Source organism: Grampus griseus, assembly GCF_964374135.1.
Source record: "Grampus griseus genome assembly, chromosome: 5".
Classification (NCBI taxonomy): Eukaryota; Metazoa; Chordata; class Mammalia; order Artiodactyla; family Delphinidae; genus Grampus; species Grampus griseus.
In genome coordinates, this window is record NC_138998.1 from 140890483 (window position 1) to 140916738 (window position 26256).

General features: G+C 52.0%; 1 protein-coding gene across 3 annotated transcripts in view; it reads left to right on the forward strand.

Annotated features, from left to right (window-relative positions):
* Nucleotides 1-20742, forward strand: part of PKNOX1 (PBX/knotted 1 homeobox 1) — a 47810-nt gene extending 27068 nt beyond the window's left edge. For 2 of the 3 annotated variants that reach the window (XM_082655233.1, XM_082655234.1), the window contains 6 exons: nt 3558-3657; nt 4544-4641; nt 10115-10243; nt 13883-13959; nt 16109-16281; nt 18624-20742. In XM_082655233.1, the coding sequence (XP_082511359.1) occupies nt 3558-3657; nt 4544-4641; nt 10115-10243; nt 13883-13959; nt 16109-16281; nt 18624-18835 (789 nt within the window). In that variant the 3' untranslated portion in view covers nt 18836-20742. The remainder of the gene's footprint in view (nt 1-3557; nt 3658-4543; nt 4642-10114; nt 10244-13882; nt 13960-16108; nt 16282-18623) is intronic. The other variant, XM_082655235.1, reaches the window with a different exon arrangement.
* The last annotated feature ends 5514 nt before the right edge of the window (nt 20743-26256 follow it).

Genomic DNA, 26256 nt, shown 5'->3' on the forward strand with positions numbered 1-26256 from the left:
CCTGGGCTTCCCGGGTGAAAAGGGAGGCTTCACTCTGTGTCCCGGACCCCGGGCCCCACGTTTCTGGAGGCCAGCGCACCAGTCATTGCTTTCTAATTCTTTTTTTTTAATGAATTTTTAAGATTGTGGTAAAACACAAATAACACAAAACTTACCATTTTAACCATTGTAAAGTGCACGGCTCAGTGGCATTAAGCACATTCACACTGTTGTGCAACCGTCACCACCGTCCTTTCCAGAACTTTCTCACCTTCCCAACCTGAGACCCTGTCCCCCTGCAACACTGGCTCCTCACTCTCCCTCCCCCTCCCCCCGGCCCCTGGACCCCACTATCCTGCTTTCTGTCTCTGTGACCTTGACTAATCTCGGTACCTTATGTAAGGGCAGTCATACCATGTTTGTCCCTTTGTGTTTGGCTTATTTTCCTTAGCATAATGTCCTCAGGTTCATCCATGTTGCAGCACTGTAATATTTAGCCATTCTGAAGGGGTGTAGTGACATTTCATTGTGGCTGTAATTCGCATTTCCCTGATGGCCAGCGGTATTGACCGTCTTTTCATGTGCTTATTTCCCATCTGTGTATCCTCCTTGGTAGAAGGTCTGCTCGTGTCTTTTGTCCATTTTCTAATTGGATTTTTAAAAATGGTTGACCTTTGAGAGTACTCTAGAGGCAAGTCCTCCATTGGATATATGGTTTGCCAGTATTTTCTCCAAGTCTCTAGCGTATCTTTCCATCCTCTTAACAGGGTCTTTTGCAGAGCAAACCTTTTTCATTTTGATAAAATCCCATTTATCAAATTTCCTTTTATCAGTCATACTTTCAGTGTCAAGTCGAAGAGCTCTTTGCCTAGCCCTAGGTCCCAAAGATCTTTCTCTTATTTTTTTCCTAAAAATTTTACATTTAAATCCATGGCCCATTTTCAGGTTTGGGTTTTTTTGCCTAAGTTCATCCATTTGCTCCAGCACCGTTTGTTGAAAGGGCTGTCCTTCCTCCGTGGAATTGCCTTTGCACTATTGTCAGAAACTAGTTGGTCATACTTGTAGGCCCTGTTGCTGTGTTCTCTGTTCTGTCCCATTGATCTGTGTATCTAGACCATATAGTCTTGATTCCTGTGGCTATATAAGTCTCAAAATCGGGTAGACCGATTCCTCCTACTTTATTATTTTTCAAGATTAGTTTAGTTATTCTAGTTCCTTAGTCTTTCCACATGAATTTTAGAATAATCTTGTCTATATCTGCAAAAAAATGTTACTGAGGTTTTGACAGGAGTTGCATTAAACCTGTGTGTCACCTTGGGGAGAGTTGACACCTTTACTGTGTTGACTCTCCCAGCCCACAGTTGCGGCGCTCTCTCCACTAATTTACTCTTCTGTGATTTCTTTCATCAGTGTTTTCTCGCTTTTGACATAAAATTCCTGCACACGTGGTTTTAGAATTATACCTAAGTATTTCACTCTTTTGCACAATCGTAAATTTATTATATTTTTAACTTCAGAATCCATGCCAATATGTAGAAATCCAGTTGATTTTTGTATCTTTATCTTGTATCCTGGGACCTGGCTGAACTTCCTTATTAGTCCGAGGAGATCCTTTTTGTAGATTCTTTAGGATTTTCTACCTGTTTAGTCTTGTCATCTGCAAATAGGGACAGTTCTGTTTTGTCCCTTCTGATCTCTACACTTTCTGTTTCCTTTTCCTGCCTTACTGCTCTGCTGGAACATCCAGGACTATCTGGAATGGGATTCAGGGGACATCTTTGCCTTCTTCCCAGTGTCGGGGGAATAGTGGTAGGTTTGTTTTTTTTTCTAGATGCTCTTTTTCAGGTTGAGGAAGTTCCCTTCTAGTCCTGTTTTTCTGAGAGTTTTTATTATGCTGAATTTTGACAAATGCTTTCCTGCATAGATTGATATGTGATTTTTCTTCTTTCACCTATTAATGTGGTAGAGTTACATTACTTGATTTTTTTGAATATTGAGCAAGCTTTGCATTCCTGAAATAAACTCCACTTGGCCCTGGCACGTAATTCTTTTTGTATAGATTCCTGAATTTTGTTAAGCATTTTTGTGTCTATATTGAGGGATATTCGTCTGTAGCTATTTTTTTTGTACAGTCTTTGGCTAGGTTTGGCATCAGGATAGTATAAGCTTCATAAAATGGATTGGAGAATGTCCCCTCCTCTTCTGTTTTCTGGAAGCAATATGTAGAATTGGTTAGTTGTGTTCACTCTCCTTTAAATGCTCGGCAGAATTCTCCGGTGACACTACCTAGGCCTGGAGATTTCTTTTTTGGAATTTTAAAATTACTAATTCAGTTTCCTTATTACTTAAAGGGCTATTCAGATTATCTGTTTCACGTTGGATTTTGTCTAAGACGTCAAATTTACGTGTGTCGAGTGGTTTACAGTAGTATTCCTTTTTCATCCTTTGATATCTTCAGGGTCTGTAGTGATCTCCCCTGTTTCATTCCAGATATCGGTAATTTGTTTTTTTTCTCTTTTTTTCTGTCCGTCTTACTAGAGGTTTGTCACTGTATTGATCTTTGCAAAGAAGCAGCTCTTATTTCATTGATTTTTCTGGTTTTCTGTTTTCAGTTCCATTGATTTCTGCTTTCATCTTTCTTATTTCCTTCCTTCTGCTTGCTCTGGTTCCATCTGCCTCCTCTTTTTCTAGGTTCTTAATGTGGGAGCTTAGAATACTGATTTGGATTGCTTAATTTTTATCCTGACCAAGTTTATGTAGCAAGCTTCACGTAGACCTAGCAAAGTTTATACGTTCAAGTGGATGTGATAGCCCACAGGGTAATTGTCTTTGAAGGCTCTCTACTTAGGCTGTTTAACCGCTCAAGCATCTGGGTGCCTGCTGTGTGCCAGACCCCGTGCTGGATGCCGGGTGCAGAGGTCCGCCCCTCGCCGGCTCCCAGTCCAGCCATCACAGGAAATGGATACATTGGCCCATTTGCATCTGACTTCAGATGGGTAGATTCTCCGACATGGTGTTTACGGACACTTGCATGGAGCCTGCAGTAGGCCAGGCCCAGACCCAGCACCCCACAGACGTGGACACTGGGGGCTCCGGCGTGCTCTGTGCTGTGGGAAGGGCAGGTACAGGCTGTGCCCCCGGGGGGACTCCCCAGCCTGTGGCATCATCTTTTGAATAGCTCATCCTGTCCAGGAGGCTTTGGTTCTTGGAAAACTCTGAGCCAAGTTGAATGGAGAAGGTGTGTGACTCGATCAGGTGATTTTAGTCTTCCTAGTTATACCTCCAGGGCTGTAGGGTGTTTAGTATGCGGAGGAGGTGAGAGATCATCTTTTGGAAGCTAAGCTGAAACTAATACCTCAGTGTTGATCACATTTAACACGCAGTCAGTTCGGCACCTCTTGCTTCCAGATACGTCTGTGACGCAAGCCTTACGAAGGCTTGTCCTCTGATGATGCTCTTTGCCTCAAGCGTCTTTCCTTTACTGATGATGCCATTATGCCACGTGTTTTGGAGTTTTAAACATGGGTTTTCTGTCTTCTGATAACATAACCCGTTCGCTGTGTGTTCATGACTTACAGCAGGTTCAAAGCGCCATCACAGGCACTCTCAGCCCCCAAGGAATCGTGGTACCAGCATCCGCTCTGCAGCAGGGGAGCGTCACCATGGCAACAGTGGCAGGTATGACGACAGAAAAAGGGACACTTGCCTCGAGCTTTTGCAGAAAGAAGACCTTTATATTAGAATGAAGAAGTGCATCAGCGTGGTTTCTAATTAATGCCAGTTCCCGATACAGGAGTGTCAATGTCTAGAGCTCTTTGAATGCCTGGTTCTTGTTCATTCTCAGTAACAAATATTTTATACAAATTGTGTTTCCCTCTCAAAAAATATTGGCAGGAAAGGTTTTATATGGGAGTTGAAAATATATAGCAAAAACGAACAGAAATTTTCAAATAACATAGTTTTTAATTGTGCTCTTAGCAGCACCTGGAAAACCTTAAGCAGCGTCAGAAGTCGATGATAAGCAGGTGAAAATGCAGCCTTAGCGTTAGTGTTACTTGTCTCGGATGCAGCAGGGAACTCTGGAATCTGTCCTCTTCCTGTGATGGTTTTTCTTGTACGTTGCACGTACAGAACCATCATGAAGATGGAATGGGCACAGAAGGAGGGGGAGAAAGTAAACTAAAACCCTCCCCATAATCACACAAAGGGAAACCTCCGCAGGAAGATGAAAGCACGTTGGATGGAAAAAATAACCAGAATAAAAATATTTGTTATCTAACACCTTTGGCCAAGTCCTTTAATACGTGCCAGGAAATGGAGGCGAGCGAAGCAGGGGACTCACAGACCACCCCCAGCCGCCCGCCCTGTGCTGTCTCGCGAGGAGCCCTGGCTCACGCGCCCGCCACCGCCCAAGTGAAGCGTCAGCCAGCCGAGTGCTGCTGCCGTTCGAAATGATTTTCAGAGCTCATCAGCTACAGATTTTGTTCTTCGGTGAGCACACCGAGAAGAGCGGTTATAACCGTGAGGACTGGAGAGTGATTCAGCTTTTCGTGTTCCTTTCTAGGGGGCACAGTCTATCAGCCGGTCACAGTCGTCACTCCCCAAGGCCAGGTGGTGACACAGGCGCTGTCGCCCGGCACGATCCGGATCCAGAACTCCCAGGTCCGTGAGCTGGCCCCGCGGGGTGCTTGGGGGTGTGTTAGCACAGGGACGGGGGCACAGGCGGCCCGGGCTCCAGCCGTCCCCTCGGCGTGAAGGCCATGCGGGCGGTCTCCAGTTAACCTGAATGTCGGTGTCATGCGTCTTCTTCACGGTTCATCTTCCACATTGTTGCAGAGTTCAGAGAAGCCTAAGGAAGGAGGAAAAGGTCCCTCCCCGCGAGGGGCCACTGCTGTCCCGTCTAACGCGGGGCTGTGTGGTTGTCTCCGCTTCAGCAGGGCGGAGGCTGCGTAGACGCACCCTGCCCGGACCCCCGGACGTTCACCCCGACCCAGGCCTCCAGCTGAGGGGGTGGGCTTGGGCCGGCAGAACGCCAGCGCTGGCAGTGCCGTGACGTGCCCCGACCTGGGGGTCGTCTTACCCTCCCTGTGCCTTTGTGGTAACGCGAGACCAGTCCCCTCTACGTTCTAGGGATATACACACACATTTTTTTAATGTTTTACACTTAGCTAGGTTTAAATCAGAAGCAGTGTTTTCGCCATCAGTTCTTACTGAAGACCATTGATTCATTCTTTATGTTATTCTTTGTCTTTGGCCTGCACAGATGCTTTGTACATCCTCGTTAACCACTTTGAGGCCCAGCCTTGGGGATGTCACTGTTCTCTTATATCAGAAGCAGGTGTGAGAGGGCCTGGGTCAGGGGCCGCCTGGGCACACCTGAGGCCAGGACACGAGGTGGCCCCCAGGCCCAGCCACCCAGCGCCGGCCCGCCATCCCCGGCCAGCCCGCCGTGCCTGAAGTTTTCCATTTACAGTGGCTGGGAACAGAAAGCTGGTTTTCAGAGCGTTTCCTGGCCTCACAGTGAACTGTTTTTAGCGGAAAGAAACACTGTGAAGTCCAGTGCTTACTGGTACGGTGGAGGCTCATTCGTTCTGCTGTTTAAGGAAGAATTTCACCGAGTTTACATAGCAGACGTGCAGAGTTTGGGTGACGTCCGCGGAGCCCCTGCTCCCTGAGGCTGCTGGCCAGGAGCCGCCTCTGCTCTGGTCCTCAGTGACCCCGCAGCCCACCCTGCACTTGTCCCCTCCCCGTCACAGCCCCGGTGTCTGTCCCTTGCAGGGCGGCAGGGCTGGGGAGCTGGAGAGACAAGCCCCGCGCAGGGCGGGCAGGGGGTTTCACAGAAGAGTAAATAGACCGGCTGGGGCCCGGCTGGGGCCTTCTGTGACCAGGGAGCCCACGCGTGTAGGTACGTGATCCTGCAGAGCTGTTGTGGTCACTCCGGGCGTTTTTCCTTCTCATTTGGCCGACGTCTGGGTTCTTGCTGGGCTGCAGGTAGTTAGGGTGAGTCCCTCAGCAGTGATGGCTTCTGTGTTCTAGAAACTGGAGGTCAAGAGAGCGCGCGGTTGTCTCTGACGGCGCACGGCGGTGGCCGGCCCCTCCCCGCGCCGGGCGCATTGGCCACGGGGGCGTTTTCTGACCTGGCGCCGGTCACACGGAGGAGCCGGACGCTCTTCCTGGGCTGTGCCACCTCTACAGAAGGGTCCCCCGTTGTGCTCGCAGTACATACTCATTTAAAAGCATTTTTTTCCGAGAAAATAAGAAGTAGCCAGGGCAGTGAGACTCCACTGATTTCTCCTCGCCCCACCCTGCTCCCCTTTCCCGGGATAGTCTTATTTGTACAAAACCGTTATTCGTATGGGTCGGGGTTGTGCTATTGTCTGACGTGTGACAAGTTTTCGCCTCCTTTTCGCGATTTACGGTGATGCTTGACTCTCTGGTATCAGGTCGCCCTGTGCCCGCGTTGCTGAGAGGCCTGGACCAGACTCACAGCAGCTCCCACCCTCACCTTCGCTCCCCTTGGGTGACCGCTTTCAGGCCTCCTGGCCATTGCTTCTGCTGTTCCCTCCGTGTTTGAAATAAAATCCCCTCCCCTAGCTCACCCGTACAACCTGTAGCGTGGGCTTTCTGTCCTGCTGGGGGCTGTGCTCTCTCCCGTCCCCTCCCTGGCCAGGATGCCGTCCATGTAGACACAGGGCAGCTGATGCGTTTTCATTGTGAACATCCTCATGAGCATGTAAATGCTGGTTTCTGCTGAGCTGCGTGTGTAACCGTGATCACGCTGCCCGAGGTAGCAGCTGGGTTCTCCCCCACCCACCCCCGCACAGTTTCCATGGCGTCGGCGGCTGAATCCTCACGGATGCCTAGCATGCTTTCGGTGTCCCTGTCAGGTAGCTGGTCGGGGCCGCGTGGCCTCGGGGCTCTCGGCCTCCTGGTCTCCACCTCGGCCGGGCGTCGCGCGTCGGGCATCCGGCGCGTCACCCTGAGGAACCCCTTCTCCGCGAGCCCACGTCTTCTACTTTCTAGGCTTCACTGCCCCTTCGAGAACTTGCGGAGAAAACGTGTGTGGAAGGTGCCTCGTGTTGGGACTTAGCAAACCTAGAAGTGACTTGGTCTCATCCTTGACACGCAGTTGGTTTGCATGTACGATTCCAGGTTGGGAAGGGGCTCCCCGGGCGCCGTCAGCGTGTTCTAGCAGCCGCGCTGCCTCCGAGACAGTCAGTGTGAGCTCCGCTTCCCCGTCTTCGGTGCTTTCTCCTCTGTCAGATGCGTCTCTTTCCCCTGAGTTTTTGGCGCGGGTCTTGTTTGTCGGCTGCGCTGGGCACTGCCAGGGACCTCGTGTCCTTGAGGCTGGGACATTTTCCTGACCTCTCTGTGACAGCCCCGCCCCCGCCCCCAACCTGCACATTCTCTCCTTCCAGAGCCCTTACAGATCGGACGCTAGACCTTCTGAACCGAGTCTCTTGATTTTTCTGTATTTTTATATTTGTATCCCCAGTGTCTACTTTCTATCTACTTTCGAGAACTTGCCTTTTATCTTCCAACGCATCTGTTAGGTTTTACATTTCAGTGTGGTTGTAACTTCTGAGGCTCCTCTTTGCCCACTGTGCTCTCCTACCCTTGGTTCACGGATGGTTGGCACGTGCTTTGCTTTCTGCACTTGCCCTGTTTCCCGCACATCATACCATTCATTTGCTTTGCTGTTGGCTTTTTGTGAGGGAGGCGTTCAAGTGTTTGGGGGCAGTTGGCTGTCCTTCTAAATGTAAACACGAGGCACTGGAATGCTCTTTGGTGCTCGCCAGGTGCTGTTCTTTGGCGGGCCGGCTCCTCTGTGGCCTGGCCTCCAAATTCTGCGCTCCCTCGGCCTTTTCTTCCTTCATTTCCCCGGAGCAGGACTCTGATCTCTTGCTTGGGGCGGAAGCATAGTTGCAGGGGCAGGAGTGGGCGGGGTCTCCCACCTTGTGTGCAGATCTTCTTCACCCTCGTTCTGGCCTCGCCCCTCCTCCCACCCTCGAGCTAGGCTCGGTCTTCAGCCTCTGGTCTGTTTCTTTGGGAAAGAGACCCCGAGTCTCTGCAGGGCTGGGGGCAGATCAGTCACCCGCAGAGAACGATGGGGAGTGGTATGGGGGCCCCGCTGCTTCTTAAATGGGTTTTCACCCAGTTTCCTCGGCTTTTAAATCCCCCTGCCACGCGCAGGCTCAGCTTTGCTGGAGGGCGGGGGGCCGGTTGGCCGGTCCCCCCGCAGGCCCTCGGCTTCGTTGGCCTCCCCAGGCCCCCTTGGTGGCATCTGTGAGGTCGAGTCATGTGGCCAGCTGTCACTTTCCCTGTTCATGAGTCCACACTTGTTTTAACCCTGCACAAAAAAAACAACACTGAAACTGAAATACATGTCACATTGCATGAAGAAGGTCATGTATTAAATTGAGGCAAACACAGCAGACAGGTTCCATTTTGGCCCTAGTGGAACTAGTTTTAAAAGCCCATTTTTCATTCTTTTTCCTGTTGCACACAAGTGTGAGCATATAGGCATTTGCTTAATACTGTTCAGTCCTCGGGGCTTCCCCGGCGGTCCAGTGGTAGAGAATCCGCTTTCCAGTGCAGGGGACGTGGGTTCGGTCCCTGGTCGGGGAACTAAGATCCCACATGCCGCGGGGCAACTAAGCCTGCGCACCACAACTACTGAGCTCACGCATCTCAACTAGAGAGGCTGTGTGCCGCAAACTACAGAGCCCACGCACCCTGGAGCCTGCGCACCACAACTAGAGAGAAGCCCGAGCGCTGCAACGAAAGATCCCTCGTGCCTCAACTAAGACCCAACGCAGCCAAAAATTAATCAATCTTTAAAAAAAAAATACTGTTCAGTCCTTTAATGAACAAACACATGCATTCCAGAAAACAGTTATGCCCTTAGTAATAATCTTAGGTTTTAAGAAATTTTAGTTAGTGGTTGTAATGTCTCCTTTAAGTCATAAATTCTGTCTGTTTAGATGCTGGTGTTCAGTCTTTTAAAGAATTATCCAAAATGATGTCAATCTAGAGGAAGAACAAATAATAGATACCTCTCCAAAATAAACTTCCAAGTCCTGTAAATGATGTTTATGACTGTATTATACTGAAACTGACCTACAGAAGTTGATGCGTATTTATTGATTTTTCTTTTTTTTTAGTACATCTTTATTGGAATGCAGTTGCTTCACAATGCTATGTTAGTTTCTGTTGTACAACAGAGTGAATCAGCCATATGCACACATGTACCCCCATATCTCCTCCGTCTTGAGCCTCCCTCCCTCCCACCCTCCCTGTCCCACCCCTCTAGGTGGTCACACAGAAGTTCTAAGGTAAAGCATGGATCACAGTGGAGAGGTCCCGATGTGTCTGTGTGGAGGCCCCAGCGCGGGGTGTTGGTTTTCTCCCTGGTCTGGGGCATGAACGCCACTGGCACCATCTCTGCAGCCCCTGGCTGGACGCCTGGGGCATGATGCTCTTTCCTCGTGTTTGTGTGAGCGGATGGACGCTCATCTAAGGGGACTTACACACGTGTCCTCTCCTTCCGAGATGGAATGAACAGGCTGTATCTCAGGCTCTTCTCAGGGTGAGGGGGGCAGTGTCTTGAGTGGCCGTGGAGCCGTCTGGGCAGAGGTCATCGCCTTGGCCCCTCTGCTCTGTGGTCGCTCTGTCCGCACTTTGTGTGTTTCTTTCTCTCCTGGCCGGGCTCCTCTAGTTAGTGGCCCTTCCAGCTTCCCTGTCCATCCTTGTCGGTTGCTTGAATCCTGCTCCAGGCCAGGAAATGGGCTGTTGTCTCATCTGTCGCCAGAGGAGACAAGCTGAGGACAAGTGTGTGCGAGGGCGGGGCTCGGCTGCGTGCAGGGTGGGACACTCGGGGCTTCTCGGTGCCCGTCCCACCTGCATCGCCAGACGGGGCCCCTGCGCGGCTGAGACGCGAGTGTAAAGGGTTACAACGCGAGGGGCCACATCCTCGGAAAATCAGCCCTACAGGGTCCCAGTGTTCATGCCTTTCCTGTAAATAAGACACGTAGCTGTAAGATCCTTGGTTGTTCTCTACACCTGCACTCATAAGCTACTTGGGTATGTCATCATTTTCTATGCTTTCTAACATTATTTTTCAATTGTTTAAAAGCTTCAGTTACAGTTAAACCAGGATCTCAGCATCTTGCATCAAGATGACGGTTCATCTAAGAACAAGAGGGGGGTCCTGCCGAAGCACGCCACCAATGTGATGAGGTCCTGGCTCTTCCAGCACATCGGGGTGAGGACACACGTGCTCTGCAACTAGCCAGACCTCCGTGATGCTTTCTTTCTGGCTGATTTTCTAGAAAAAATGGACTTATGTGGGCTGGTAGGCCTGGGTTTAAGAATCGGTGTTCTGTTGACTGTCCATGATGGGTCGAGCACAGGACAGAAGGGAGGGTTACCCAAAAGCTGGTGACAGGGAGTAAGTTCAGCCGCTGTTAACGGTACGCGCCCGCGAGAGAAACTGCCCGTGGAGGGTGCCTGCGGGGAGGTGAGGTTGATGAGAGAAGTGGGCAGAGAAGAGGTGCTCTGGGGCAAAACCTTGGAAAGTAGCGATGTTTGATACGTGGGATTTGGGAGGGAGATGAGGAGTCGAGCTTGTGGACGGAGGGGCGGCACGTGGCCGTGACCGTGAAGGGGAGCTTGGTGTGCCTTAGGCTGCGCACCCCCTTTCCTCACCTGGACCTCGGCACGTCCCCCTGAAGCCGTCCTGTCTCAGGGTGCACGCTTGCCCACCGATTTCTGGGGAAGGCTGGCTGGTTCCCCGCCTGAACCCAGTCCCCACGCCCCCGACCTCGGGGGAGGATGTGACCGCGAGTAGCTTCCAGGAGTGACAGCCTTCTCGCTGCTGCTGTGTTGGGAAGGACCGGGCTGGCCCCGGGGGGCGCGGTAGGATGGAGGTGGGAAGGTGGGCGCACCGCTGGGTTACGGCCTGTGCGGGCAGAGGGAGGGGCCCAGGCGGCGTGCGGGCGGATGCGGAGGTCCAGAGGGTCTGGAGGGCCGGGAGGGAGAAACCCCTTTCCGCGGACCTGTCCATCCGCAGCCCCGGCCCGGCCGCTCCTGAGGGCTGAGCTGGTCGGCCCGGACCTGCGCCTGGGCGTCAGCGCTGCCGTCACCCGCTGCGGCCGCGTCCTCACTGCCCCGGCCTCCCCGCCTCCACCCCGTGCGCCGTGGTGCCCTCGGGTCTCCGCAGCGCCCCTTTGCCCCTGGGGGCGCCCCCCGCCCGGGCTGCGGCCGCGTCCGTGCCTGGGCGCCCGCCTCCGTCCTCACCCGGCTGTTGCCTCCAGTCCCTCTGGGGTTTGGCCCTGGTCGCTGCTGAGACCCTTTCCTCTGCCCGGAGCTGGGCTCTGCGGGCTGTGCCCTGGCCCGGAGGGGGCGGCTCACATGCCGCGGGAGAACGCGGTCGTCATCGGCAGTGCGACCCCGCCTAGAAGCTGGTCCTAGCGAGGGTCACGCGCAGGGGAGACGTTTAGGGACAGAATGTTACAGTGCTGTTTGCTGCCATAAAGGGAAATGGGTTGGTGTGCGCGTTAGGAAGGTTGTACAGCGAGTTAACACGGTAAGCGAGGGCCAAAAGCACTAGGAAGCTGTAGGTACGTGGACGTAAGTGAAAAAGTAGAACGTACATGTTTCTAAATACATTGTATTACAACCGATAAATGTGTCTGTAATGTAGTGATTGGACTACAACACAAGTAAGTGATGGAATTGGCTATTTTCCTGTTAAGTTTCCTTTAATGTTTTAATCATTTCTAAAATAGACCCTGCTCAGAGGTTCAATTAAAATGCCTTTTTTTTTTTCCCTATGAAGCATTTCCTGTGTCTTCTTCTTGACCTCATTTCTCTGAAATACTGTCCTTTCCTTGTAGTTTTCCTGACACTCTAGGCAGCACTCGTTACTGTTTTGGTGGGTTTTTTGTTTTGTTTTGTTTTGTTTTCTGGTTTGTGTACTTGCTTCCTGCCCCCTTTTTATTTTACGAGCCTTTTTTTTTTTGCGGTACGCGGGCCTCTCACTGCTGTGGCCTCTCCCATTGCAGAGCACAGGCTCCGGACGCGCAGGCTCAGCAGCCATGGCTCACGGGCCCAGCTGCTCCGCGGCATGTGGGATCTTCCCGGACCGGGGCACGAACCTGTGTCCCCCGCATCGGCAGGCAGACTCTCAACCACTGTGCCACCAGGGAAGCCCCTATTTTACGAGAACAATATTTCTGTTTCCATAAACTCTCACTTGGGGCCAGATGCTCACCTATAGAATGAAAGTGAGTCACTGTGGGCTAGTGTGAGGAGTGGGACCACTGCTGTTGAGATAAATGCGGTTATATATCCCAGAAGGCATAGTGCCCTTCCGGACACACGGAGTGTTCGCTTAAAAAGCAAAAGGGACCCCCACTTCCTTACTTTGTCGGTGCCAGTCACCCCCTGGGGTCCTGCTCGGTGCAAAATAAGGGCCTTCAGTGCGTGCACGTTTTAGAGTGAATGTCGTACTGGTTTCTACAGGCAGATGGTAACCGACCTTGGAGAAGTTGTTTATTACTGCAGATAGAAATTGTTTTCCTCTGGTGCGTCTGTGAATTTTGGTACAAGCATACTGCACTTTATTGCGCTTCTCAGATGTTCGTTTTTCACAAACTGAAGGTCTGTGGCAACCCTGCGTGGACCACATCTATCGGTGCCATTGTTTCCAGCAGCGTTTGCTTACTTCTTATCTCTGTGTCACATTTTGGTAATTCTCTCAATATTTCAAACTTTTCCATTATTATTTGATATGATCTGTGCTCAGTCATCTGTGATGTGACTTTTGCAAGAAGGCTCAGATATGGTTAGCATTTTTTAGCAATAAAGTATTTTAAAATAAGGTATGTACATTGTTCTATTAGATGTAATGTTACTGCACACTTCATGGACTACAGTAGAGCCTAAACATAACTTTTATATAACATTTTTGGAAACACAAAAATTCGTGACTCGCTTTATCGCAATATTCTCTTTACTGAGGTGGTCTGGAACTGAACCTGCAGTATTTCCTAGGTGTGTCTGTATTTATTATACTTCTGGCTTTTTCTGAGTGAAATGTTTCGGTCATACGTGAAATGAAGAGTAAATAGCAGACACCCCGTCCCCAGCCCTCAGTTCGGTTCTCTGCCAGCTGCACACGCGAGTCTAGTGACGCCGTAGGTGACACCCGTGCATCCCAGTGTCAGCTCGTGCTGGCGCTTCCCGTGACGGAAACGTGTCGCCTGAATGTGACGGCCTGGAGCAGCCCCATCCGCTTCCTGCCTCCTCTTGTTCAGCCGGCCCAGGATGCGGGGAGGGTGTGCACTGCCCTGCTCAGTTTCCTCATCGTAACATCACGGTGGCGGCAGCTCTGTGTCCGTGAGGAATCAGTGAATCTCCGTAGGATGTACAGGGGTGACCTGCGCGCTCTGTCTTGCTGTGGGTCGAAACTCAGCCATTTATCTGCTTTAAATGGTTGCAGTTTATGGTCCTTGAATTACACCTGTAACGTTGATACAAAGCCATAGATTGTGTCGGGTGCTTAGGGCAGCAGCTGGTGCAGCCCAGGAGCCCCTCTGCGTGCCCCGCGCCCTTCCCCTCGCCGTGGCCTTTGAGTGTGCGGACTCCTGTCTGCGTCACACCTCTGCCTGGGCTTTCACTAGCTGCTGCAACACCTGTGTTCTTGGGCTGCTGGGAGAAAGGCTTCATTTGTTTTAGGCATTTCTGGAAAACATGATGAGACTGAAGCTAGGTTTTAGCTGCAAGCACCCTTGACGCCGGTTTTTACTAACGATTGTTTGTGTGCCTCTGTTTCACCAGGATGATCTTGAGTTCCTTTTTAAAAGCTGGAGCTCACGGTGACCCTTCTTTTTATTTTCAGCATCCCTACCCGACAGAAGATGAGAAAAAACAGATTGCTGCTCAGACAAATTTGACGCTACTCCAGGTGAACAACTGGTAAGCTGCCCCTGCTTTCCGAAACGGTGCCGTCCGCACGGCGGAGCACCTGCAGTCCTCACGCCAATAGGTAGTAGATTTTGGTTGAAGTACATGAGTTCTTTTAACTAGCATTCCTGTGTTATCAGAGTCTGGAATCGGGGGCAGCCAGGTAAGCGTAAATCACACACACTTTCACCTTAAATTTTCAATGCTCGGGACCCCACTAAGGGCCTTTGGCCGACATCCCCCTCCCTCGATTAGAAATGGGTTTCTCCAGGGCATTAGCCAGCGCCCCTCACCCCAGCCTCCACTCACAAACACCATGTTTCTGTGGACGAGCTCCTCTGGGCGGTGGACGGCCGAGGTGAGTTCCCCTCACCCCGGTGGCCCCTCCGCACCCCTCACACCTTTTGAAACCCGTGTCACTTGTTCAGCAGTGACTGGGGGAGGGAGTCCCATGGCTGGCCGGCCGCGCGGTGGTCCTGCCCCACAGGAGGCCTCAGGGTCCTGAGAGGGAAGCGTTTCTTTATGAAACACCCTGTTCTGCTTCTCGTGTCACATGGCAGTGTGGACACTTGGACCCTGACCGTGATGGTTTTCCCTTACACAAGAGGCGCTCACATCACTGAGCGGCGTTGAGGTCTGGGTGTGCACTTGCGTTCTGCTTGCAGTCATTTGCCTCATTTTTATTTACTTCTTATTCAGATGTAGGAATTGATTTCAGGTTAATGAAATTGGCTCGCGTAAAAGAAAAGGAAATACAGATTCTACCACTTGTAAACATTGTTATCTTTTCATTTTAACTGTTAAAATTTAAACTTGAAGGTCAGGTGAGTTCCAACATAAATGATAAATTCTTCCGTTTTGGGCAGTTGTGTATGCAGGAGGTATGCTTTGGCGTTGCATCAGGTGTTTCCAGTATCTTGCACTTGGGCCAGTACTTTTTACTTAGCTAGCCATAATAGACCATACCCTTTGAGTCAGCTCCTGTTAGACCTTTTAGATAGAGTGTTAACAGGAGTTCAAAAGTTTCGAGTACTGTGTGGCTGTGAGTTTTGTAATGTCTTAGCATGTTCTCCGTTATTTTCCTGCGGTCCCACGTAGAGACTGTGTGTGGTTTAGTGATGGATGGATTGAGGGATGAGAGACGCAGAGGTGCGTCTCTGGATGTTCTGGTGTGTTTATCGCCAATCAGCCTTCTCCTCGCTATTTGTTCCTCATTCGTGGGCTCCCTGCCCTTCCCTAAGTTGCTCCTCTGCTGTCTTAAGAGAATTGTCTTATCTAGAAGGTTTGACCTCAACTTTTAATTTTGAAATTCATCACAGTTTAAAACATGACTTTTATAAATTCTAAACTTTCTAAAGTCTTTTAGTTAATATTTGAAGCTATTTTTACCTCTTCTGACTTTCTTTCCTTTTATATTTGCAAAAATTATATCTTGGAGCGAGATTGGACAACACTCATCGTTAGCTTAGGCCTCTGCCTCGTAGCAGCTTTGACAAAGATGGATAAAGAGACAGATTGAAAGGTAGCAGCGGGTGCCCCTTCCCAGGTGGCGCTGGGGTCGGCGGTGAGCTTCCGGGGAGTCCAGCTCACGCTCAGCTGCAGGGACCAGAGATCGACGCTGAACGAAGCTCTGAGGCGCCAGCCCGGTCATTTGTATTATTAGAATATGTCCTAGTGCAACTGTAGATGTTTTTGAATCTTAGGACTTTGAAGTTAGGCAACCTCAGAGCCGGACATCTGTCCACACTCAGGGCTTGGCCGGGTGGGACCCTCAGATAGGAGACGCACAGCCTGCAAGGCCTCGGGCGTCACGACTGCAGGGCGTGTAGTTTTGCTGCTTTGACCTTCCTCTTCCTCAGAGAAAATCATGCCGCATTCACAACGTTGACAGTATCATCAGTGTCATTATGAATAGCAGTTTCACCGACAGGGAGACGTCGGTTACAGTGGAGGAAAGGTCCCATGGAAGAGCTGGTCTGTATTCAGATGAATCACTTTAAAAGCAGCCCTGTTCTCTGGACATTTAGGTAATATGCGTGTCGTCACCGAGTGCTGCTTCTAACAGGGAATACGTGTTCCTGCTCGTGTGGTTCGTCAGGCGGGCCTGTGACTGCCTTGGGCGACCTCGGAAAGGCCGTTTTGACCTGTTTCCTGCTCGCAGGTTCATCAATGCGAGAAGACGAATCCTGCAGCCGATGTTGGATTCTAGTTGCTCAGAAACTCCAAAAACAAAGAAGAAAACTGCTCAGAACAGACCCGTCCAGAGGTTTTGGCCCGATTCCATCGCCTCAGGAGCTGCACAGCCAGCCGCCAGCGAGCTGACCGTGTCCGAAGGTGGGGACCGGGCCCGGGCCTGTGCCCTCGCAGCCGGTGGGCGGCCGCTGTCCTGGGGGCTGGGGGGGGTGTGAGGCTGTGAACCAAGGGCAGGCAGTGGTCGTTCTGCATCTGACCACGAGAGAGCGCTGGTCCCGGTGCTTGTTAGGGGTGCAGGTGTGCCCGGGAGAGCCGGGTCCCAGGCCAGTCCCCCGAGGTCCCTCCCGCCTCTTTCTGTCCCTCCTGCTTCGGTGCAGCGAGTGGACGTGTCGTGCGCTCACCGCCTGGCGCTTCACTCTTTCTGTCCCTGCGGCCCTCATCCAGCTGTTCTTCTTCCCTTTGCCCCGCGTCCCCTCATCACGGGCCGCTGCTTCTGTGTTTAGCTGACGAGCATCTTCTGTGTGCGTGAGTTCCTCACACTTAAGATGGTTGTGTGTGTGTATTTTTAAATGTAGTAAGTTGTGTTATTATCGCATTCTTACCTTCTCGTTCTCCTCTTACGTTTTCCGCTCAGCAGTTTACTGTTATTCAGTTGGGAAAGTTTGGGGCCATTATTTCTTCAAATGTATTTTCTGAGCTCCCCTCCCCCAGGGGCTCCAGTTGCCCCTATGATAGGGTGTTACAACTCACACAGTTACTGCTGCTTTCTCCAGGATTTTGGATTCTTCTTCTCTGTTTCATCCTGGATAGTTTCTCTGTTTCTATTCTTAAGCTTCCCCAGTCTTGTGTTCCGCGATGTTTAATCTTCCGCTAATCCCATCCCTGTGTTTTTCATGTTGGACATTGTCTAGAAGCTCCGTGGGAGCTTTTGTATCTTTCACGGTCTACTGAAGTTTTGAACAAACAGCACACAGTCTCCAGTGACTGTTTTGATGACCTCCTCTGCTACTTGTAACATCTGTCAGCTCTGGGCTTGTTTCTGTTGACTGAATTCTCATTATGGGCTGTTTTCCGGCCTGTTTGCGTGCCTGGTAATCTTTGACTAGAGGCCAGACATTGTGGGTGTGACCTTATTGGGGGATGGGTGTTTCCGTGTCGCTCCGGGTCTCCCTGAGCTATGTTCTAGCGGTCAGGTTACTGGGCACTCTCTGATCCTCTTGGGCTTTGCTTTTGCAATTGGTTCTTGCCTGGTGGTCCCGGCAGTGCTGGGTCCTGGCCTGCTTTTCCCCCTCGACAGAGGCAAGACCTGTCAGTGGCCCGGCCCAGGGCCTGTGCTCCAGGGTGTGTCCAGTCCAGCTCTGCCAGCTCTGGACACTGTGCTCTGTGATCTTTGGGGCTGATTCTCTTCCTGGCCTCGGTTGTTTCCTGCACACATGCACTCATCTGTCCTCTGCCAATGCTCAGGGTGTCCCAGAGCCGGGCTGGCCCTGGGCTCGGAAGGGGCCCCTCACGGGATGTGCCTGTAAAGCCTTGGCTTCTTTATTTGGGTTTTGATAGGCAGTGGCTTTACCTTCATACTTAGATCATTTGTATTTTCCATTTTTGTTTTCCTTTTTAATTCAAGGATTAGTTAGAAAGGTTTTTTTCCTCTCTCTCTCCCCCTCCCTTGCCCCGCTCCTGGAAAAGGCAATACCTATCCACTGGGGAAGAACTTCAGGCAAGGATATCCAGTGAGAAGTACTCTTTCCTCCACCCTGGCTTCTTATCTTCTCCAGAGACAACCCTTAGTACCAGTTTCCCGTGGAGGCTCCCAGTGCGTGTCTGATGCCGTGGTCTGTGCACAGACAAGAATGAATGCATGAATGAATCATTTTTAGAAGTTTCCTAAGCGTAACGCTACATGAATTATGTAAACCCCAGATGACACCTTCTTGCTTTCTTCACCCGCTGGTGCTGTGCAGATTTTTATGGACGGGCACGTGTGACCCACCACGTGGGGTTCCCTAGCGCAGCGCCGTCCTCGGCCCAGCGTGTCTCATCGGCGTCCCGCTCGCGGGCCCTTGGTGCTCTCCCCCCTCCGCTGTCGGCTGGGGGAGCAGGAACGCGTGTCGCAAGTTCTCCGTCTCCGTCTCAGACCGGCCTGCCTTCCTCTGACCCAGTCCTCCCGCCCCGTCTCCCCGCTTTGTTGTCTCGAGGCCTCTCCCCCGTGTCCTGGGTCTCTTGTCCTCTGTGTGGCGCTCGCTCTGCACCCCGGGCATCTGTGCCCTTTACCGTCCTGACCCTCGGACCCTCTGTAGACTGAGAGCTTAGCCGCGCAGGGTCTGGGGCCCATCCTAGAGACACGGGTCCTTAACTCCCTGCGGATGGTCCCAGGAATGGGCAGGGGGCTTCGCGGGAGGTCAGGCAGCCCGGCCCCACAGGTCGAGGGGTAACAGTTGGCATCCGAGCGCCGATGGTGTGGTGACAGCCGCCTTGTGCCGCAGGAGCCGTCGTGACCATCACCGCGCCCGTGGGCATGAACGTGGACAGCCTGCAGTCCCTGTCGTCGGACGGGGCCACGCTGGCGGTACAGCAGGTGATGATGGCCGAGCAGAGCGAGGACGACTCGGTGGACAGCACGGGGGACGGCGGGGCGGCGCTGGCGCCCGGCCACCTGGGCGGGCTGGTGCTGGAGAACAGCGACTCCCTGCAGTAGGGCCGCCCGCCCCGCCTTTTATAGTTGGCACAGCAAACATTTTACACAGTTTTATTTCTAATATGTTTTATATGTAGGCATAGAAGGTGCACTTTTGTATTTCCTAGTAAGCTTCCAGGGCGTCTTTGCTGGTGCAGCGACTTCTTTCAAGGTGTGTGCGTGCGTGTGTGTGCGTGCGTGTGTGTGTTTTTAAGGAAATTCTTTCAAGGTTTAATGCTAAAAGTATGATGAATGACAGACCCCCTCCCCCGCCCCCTGAACCCCCGACTAGATTAAGGAATAGTGCTGCCATTTTCTAGAAAATCATGCAGTTTTAATTTAGCTCTGTGGTGAAAGCAGGTCTCAGTGGGCTGGTTTATTGACGGAGCCCGTGGATTAGGAAGCAGCTTCTGGCCCTGAAAAGTGCTGGTGTGAGGCGGATGACAGCACACAGCAATAAACCGCGTGCGACCTGGTGGCGAATGTATGGCGAGTTAAATGTGGTTCCGTTCGCTCGTGTTCCGTGAGCCTGTGTCATTTGCTGTATGTGAAAAGAAACTCCTATTTTTACCTTGCTGGAATTATTGGATAAAAAGCTATTTTTATAAATTCGTTATGAATTGGATTATGACTATATCGAGGATAAAATTTCTAGAGGAGAAACAGTACATGCTTACTGTCTCAATTTGGAATGTTCTGAATTGACCAAATTTGACGAACCTGCCCAAAGTTAGCTAGCATTCCATGGCTCTCTGCTATCCCAGGGTAGCAATTTACATTTACTCCTATAAAAGAAACACCTATTTAATGAAGGTTTGATATCTTCAAATTTTAGTCTATCCGTAAGTGCTCAGATTGCATCCTACACTTATCTTAAACAAACATCTAAAGGTACTTGCTAAGTAGAGCTTAGGTAAGCTAAGAAATGGTAGCCAGTGGTCAGTTAAAAGCTCTTACTGACATACTTCAGTCTAATTTAAATTTGACCACAGTTAAATGGTTAGTGTACCACGTTAGCTGGGTGTTGTTTTAGAGTTTTTAGTCAGCCATATGTTACGTGTAGAATGTTTATGATAAACTAATATGAACTGTCCTCTATCCCGCTGGCTCAGAGCCGGGGTAAAGAGCAAGCCCTCGGCTTTGTGCCACGATTAACAGACATCCCCTGCGGGACAGGAACGAGTGGGGCCTGGAGGATGGGGGGACGGTGGCCCTCCTGCCGCCGCGTCTCACGCTGGTCCTGGGGTCGGTGTTCTCTCCTGCACGTGGTCCTTCCCTCTGACTTGATCACATCAGATCTGGAGCAGTGTTGGGACTTCGGTTCCTGGTGACCAGACGAACCGCAGAGCAGACTGGGTTTGTTTCCTTGGGTTTTGATTTGTTTCTGTTGGTTTGCTTTCAAGTGGGGCTTTTCCTCAGAGAGGAAGCAGAGGCCCTGGTTTCACGGAGGAAATCTTCGTGTTACCGTCAAGCTCAGCGCGCTTCTCAAGGACAGTCTTACGGTCGGGAAGATCGTCAGCTCCTGAGAAGCAGTGACAGTAACTGGTTGTGGACCAAGGCTACATGGGGGTATTCTGAGCTGGGGCAGGTTGTTTTCTGGAACTGACTTTCCCCCCCGAAATTATTAATAATTAAAGTTACTCATAGGAGAGCACTTCCTAGGTGACTCAGAAGGAAGCAAGAAACACACAGGAATTTCTTTTAAAATATTTCAGGAGGTTTAAAAGAAAAACTTGATTCTCGACTCTTTTGGGGGAGAAAATAACATTTTAAAGCAGCTATTGCGTCCCTCATTTGTAAACAATTTCAAGTATTTTAAGTCAAGTCTACACCAGTTTAAAAGATCATTTGAAGTCCAACGAAGTTAGAATTTAAGACGAGGCCCTGTGGAAGCTGGCCAGCCCCTCCCTCCCACCTCCCTCCCTTCGCTTCCCCCCCCCCCGCCCGCGCGCCCCCCCCCCCCCCCCCCCCCCCGCCCACCATCCCTCTGCCCTTGGGCTCAGATCAGTGACAGGGGCAGGTGGTCGCGCCAGGTCCGCGTTTCCCTGCAGCAGAAATCCTGTCCTGGGATGTGTGCTGCACAGGCCACGGCAGTGCTCACGCGGGGCCGCGTGGGGGTCCAGCCGTCGGTGCCCGGGGTCTCGGCCACACTCCCTCCAGCCGAAGTCTGCGTGCTGCTCGCCACAGTCAGAGGACAAGGATGAAGCCCACTCGAGAGAGGGCGCTCTGGACACAGCCTGAGGTTCCTTTAAGCCCTTCCCCTGAGTAACCAAGGGGATTTTAAACAACCCGACAGGCAGACTGTTAACTGCTGCCCGGCGTATTGCTGGTCACTTGGTCCCTAATAAATACCCGTTTTCCAGCCCTCGGATTTTTGAGAGCATCTGTGAGCGCACGACCCCGTTGAGCTTTCATTTTAAATGAACGAATTCGACCTTGACTTTGCTTTTGTTAAATTCTTTCCCTGTGAAGGATGCTTTTGACGGTGGTTTGAGACCCAGGTTAAGCGCGATGTGTTACCTGCTGCTCAGCTTGCGAGCCGGTAGCGGACGGCTGGTCCGTGCCCTGGCCACGCTCCAGCTGCTGCACTAACGGAGCTTTCCGTGTCTTGATTCCAGAAATAAGACAGTGTAAGCATTTATCCAGCATGCAAAGTGAGATGGGCCCCGGCCCCAGCTCGCTCACAGACCACAGAGCCCTGATGCTGGAACCTCAGCCCCGAGGGTCCCGGGAGTCATCTCTGCATAACCTGCCCGTGACCCGACTCTTACCTGGGCGAGAAAGTGTTGGAGCACTTTTTCTTTCAGACAAGCTCAGACATCCCCGGAAGGTGAGAACGGCCCACCTCTGGCAGTTAGGGACAGGAATAACTCCGCCGTCCTCCCGTTTCCGTTGTTTGGTCTATGAACTGACAATCTTTAAATGTGAATACTGTAACAATTGTTTTCTCGGATTGTTGTCTTTGAAAGGGATTTTTGTGAAGCAACTGATCTATCAAAGCAAAAAAATTAAAAACAGAAACATGCTTCATGGACGTTTTATTTTCTAGAGTCCGTGTCACCGCAGCTGCTTTTCCATTTTGAGAACAACGTTCAGACGTTGGCATGTTTGCTGGTGGCGCTTGGGGTCCGCGGTGAGCCCCGCGCATCCTTAAAATGAGGGCCGCACCGCCCTGGCACGTTCGGGCCCGGTTACATTTTCAAGAACCTTTTCTAAGTTTCTTCAGGTCATCATTGGTTTTCCAGGAGAAAAACTGGAAAGTTTTTACTTGTTTTTTATTGTAGTTCACCACAAATCTAATTACTTTGATAGTAATGAGAAAATGATTCATTAGTAGGTATTGCCTTCGATGGTTCACGTTGTCACATTACCCGCCAGAGCAGTTGCCAGACATACTGAAGGGGGGTGTCCACTGAAACACTGGCAGAGAGTTTTAACTCCCAAACCGTTTATACTTACAAGCTAAAGTCCGCAGACTTAAGTGATTTTGTAAAGTGCATCTGAAATCGTGAACTTGGCTGGAATGAGGAGTGACAGCTATGTAATGTGTTGCTCCAAGACATTGTTCGGATCCGTTTGACAGAAAAAGGGAGTCACCCCCCTCTCTCTCCAACTCTTTTGAGGTCAGAGGGGAGAGGGTAGGCGTGAAATTTCACCAGGTGAGACCTTGGCTCAGCCCTGGGCCCCTCTGGGCTTCAAGGGCTTCATTTGTAAATGGGAAGAAGTTGGTTTATAAAAGGAAGAAATTGCTTTATAAGATTTGGTCTAGCTCAAGGTAATATTTGATGAATAAAATTCTACCTAGAGAGAGGTGAGTGAATAAGTAATGAGCTAGCAAATCGTGAAAATAAGAACTGAATTTGGACCAAGTACCCAGTGTTTTTCATCCTGTTGCATTAGGAGATGTCCTGAACAATGTATGTATTATGTTTAGCCCACGTGCTGTGTTATACACACTCTTAAGAAATTCTTAGCACAAGCTAGTTTTGCCCTTTTACAAACAGATCCTCTTATTTTCACTGAGACCTAAGGTCTCCTTACCATTTTAAAACTAAAATTTGCAAAACAGTAGAGCTATAGCTTAATCACTTAACGAATGCTGGCCTAGGGGGCGGGCACCTCCACCCACTGACCCCCAGCCCAGGCCCGGCCTCTGCAGAGGAGGGTCCAGGGCCATCTCAGCTCAGCAAGATCTCTTCCGGCTCTTCCCTGTTAGTCTATAAAGGACTAGTTAGTGTTGCTTAATGAAATAATTTGGTAAGTATTTTACATACAAATAGTATTGAGAAGGCATTGCTCGCACAGATGTTTCCATTTTTTTATATCACTGTTTAAACGAACCCAAGAGCGCACCCTATAAAAGCCAATAATGGCTTTAATATACAGGGATAAATCAGGAATTCTTTTATCCCAGTGTCTTTGAAAAGGAACATTTTAGTGATGTTGATGGCTCTAGTTGCTTACACAATTTTAGAAAATGGTTGGGAGAAAAAAATCAGGTATATTTAAAAAATATTTTGCTTTATGTTAACTCAGTTTTTTTTTTTTTTTTGATATTAACACTGCAGTCAACCCAAGTAAGTGGTGAAGCCCTTTGTAGTTTATGCTCTGAGTGTAGACCTGAGTTTTCCAGCCAGAGTTCTGTTGCAGGAGGACAGCCCTGGAGCTGCAGGAAGTGCTCCCTGGCATCAAGCCAGAGAAGCCAAGGAAGGGGTGTTCCCAGGAGGAGCGGAGTGTGGGGACGTGGGACGGGGCCCCAGGCACCCAGCCTCAGGGACGCGGGGCCCGGGCCGAACCGGGCGGCCGGGCTCCCAGGGCTGGTGGCCACGAAGCCAGCGGAAGCTAATGGAGGAGCTCACCGTCATCACCACAGGGCGAGGAGGACCTACGAGGCCGAATGCACGAGTCAGAGGACGAGGCCTGGTGGATGCGGCCAAAGCAAAAGGGCGGCAGCCCGGACCGCCGACAGGCGACACTCGGGGAGAAACGCGGCTCCCTCGCTTTCCTTGTTAGCATCCAAAGCTGGCGAGGAGTTCATATTGAGGGTAAAGGGAGAATTCTCGGAAATCAGAAGAACGGGGCAGAGGATCGTGAGTTCACTGAAGGGAAAACCCGCGCAGCCAGCAAGCACGTGAAGACGTTCTGGCCCTCACCGCCGCCAGAGACTGAACCGAGACCACGAGACTCTGCCCCTTGCCCGGCAGCGGTTCGGAAGGTGGCACCGAGTGTGGGAGCGTCACCGGGATGGCCGTCCCCAAGGAGATGGCGCTGGACTCTGGTCCTACAGGCTCTGCCAGAATTCCTCTGCAGGGTCACGTGAGGACCTGCAGAGGTGCCCGCGGCCGTGCTGTCCGTGGCGGCAGGAGTCAGGGAAGCGCCCTGGGGGTCCCTGCCGAGTGGAGCGGCCGTGCGGTCCGGGCTCGGACAGCGACGGGCGGCACGTGGACACTCTCGGGGCTGGTTCTGAGGACGAGGGGTTGTCTTCTCTTCGCCGCGTGTCTCATGCTACGTGGCCGAATGCCGGACACTTTTTGTAGAAGGGCAGAGACCAAAGCCGAGAGGCCTCGCGCGGAAGTGGGTGCAGCCAGCGGCAGGCTCGCGGTGCGGGGCTGAGTCCGTCTGTTGGGCCCTTGTGCTGGGTTTGGGGTTTAGTTTGGTCGCTGCTTTCGTGGCCTTCAGACTCCTCCTGCCAGAGGGTCTCCGTCGGTGTTCCTGCCCGGCCTCCAGCTTTCTGCCTGCCCACGGCCGGGGGGGGGGGGGGGGGCGTGTCTCTCTGCTCTGTTCCCCCCCGCCCCGCCCCCCAGGTGGAGGCAGGTGTTCTCCTGGTCCAGGCTCGGTCGCAGGCAGGTCCTGCGTCCTGGGGCCCAGGGGTCGGCCTTTCCAGCCATCCTGCCCCCTCCCGCCTCTGCCGCAGCCTCTGCCTCGCGTCTGGGTGTGGTTCGGGGTTTGGGGGCGTGTGCCTGGGGCGGGGCTGAGAGGCTCCCTGCTCCTCCCCAGAAGCAGCAGCCTTCACCTGGGTGGGGTCGGGGGGTTGTCCCTCCCCCGCTGGATTAAGGCTTTGCTTCGAAGGAGGGGAGGGTCAGGGTGGTGGGTGGCGTTTCACGCCTGCTCCCCCGGGGCACCGGGCTGGGGGTGTGGGGGAGGTCTCCAGCCCCTGCCCTGCTCCCCGGCACACGGGGGAGAGAACGCTCGCCGGCCGAGGCGGTGCCCTTTGCAGCTGGGCTGCCGGCTATGCCAAAGGGGAACCAGCCTGCAACCCCGCCTCCCGCCTTGGGGGGCTTGTCCCTCTTTCGGATTCAGTCACCTGCTCGCCTTGCAACCGCAGCTCTCTGAGCTCAAGCAGCATTAAAGATGTAGATTATCCACTTTTTCTCCTTGATAGGCTGCGAAGTGTTCTCATGGCCTCTACATCCAAAATGGAACTGGGGCCCCAAAATGATTACTGAAAACAAGATTTTACGATCGGTTTGAGTGGAGAAAAAGGAAGTGGAACCAGACCTGTTTCACCATTTAGGCACATGGGAAATGTACGAAACGCTGTTTTTCAAGGATACATATCTTTCTGAAGGTCCCAGGGAGGATGCCTGGGAGGGAGGGGGGAGGGAGGCGTTAGGAGTGGGTCCTGAGGATGAGCCCGTCTCAGATGAGGTGGGGCCTTGTCCAGACAGGGTCGGAGTGCACAACGAGCTCTCTGCACCGCAGGTCAGGAATTAAAAATGGGAATCGGGAGTGGGAAGAACTGTGCCTAGAGACTGTTTTCATTGGGAATTGAAGGGGCTGTTCGGTCGCCTCCCACCTTACTGTTGAGCGACCTAAAGCCATTCCCGTCTTGCTTCTTTGCCCGGCAATGCTGGTTCGCGGCAAGCCTTGGGGTCTCCACAGGTTAATTTCCCCGCGGTGGCACAGCAGTCTTCCCAGGCCCATGTGCTCTTCTAGAACTTTGTCCGTCGAGCAAGTCCCCTTCTCTAGAAACTGGCTGAGGTCTGGCTTCACCTTGCCGTCGGGCAGGATGCGTGTCTGTGACGCTGGTGACTGAGGTTAGAACAAAAGTGGACAGCGTCCTGTTGGCGCTGTACCACTCGGGACGCGTGCCCTTGTAAGGAAGCCCAGGCCACGTGCAGAGGTTCCAGCCACGGCATCAGCCTCCTGCCACGCACGGGCGGGTGGCCTCGCAGACGCTGGGAGCTGCGCTGGGAGGTGGGGCAGCTGCTCGACGTGGGAAGTGTGAGCAGGTAGATGTCGTCGTTGCCCGATGCTGCTGGGGGTGCCTACCTGGGCAGCCCCGGTGCCCGCGCTCCGCGGTGCCCTGCCTTCGCGGTGCCTCTTCTCCTTCACCACGTCAGGCACTGGACCCAGGAGAAGAGAGTGAGCCGCGTCGATTTTGATGCTGGTCTGGATCCAGTCACTAACCTTCCCCCCACTTGGATACTGGGCCCGAGGAG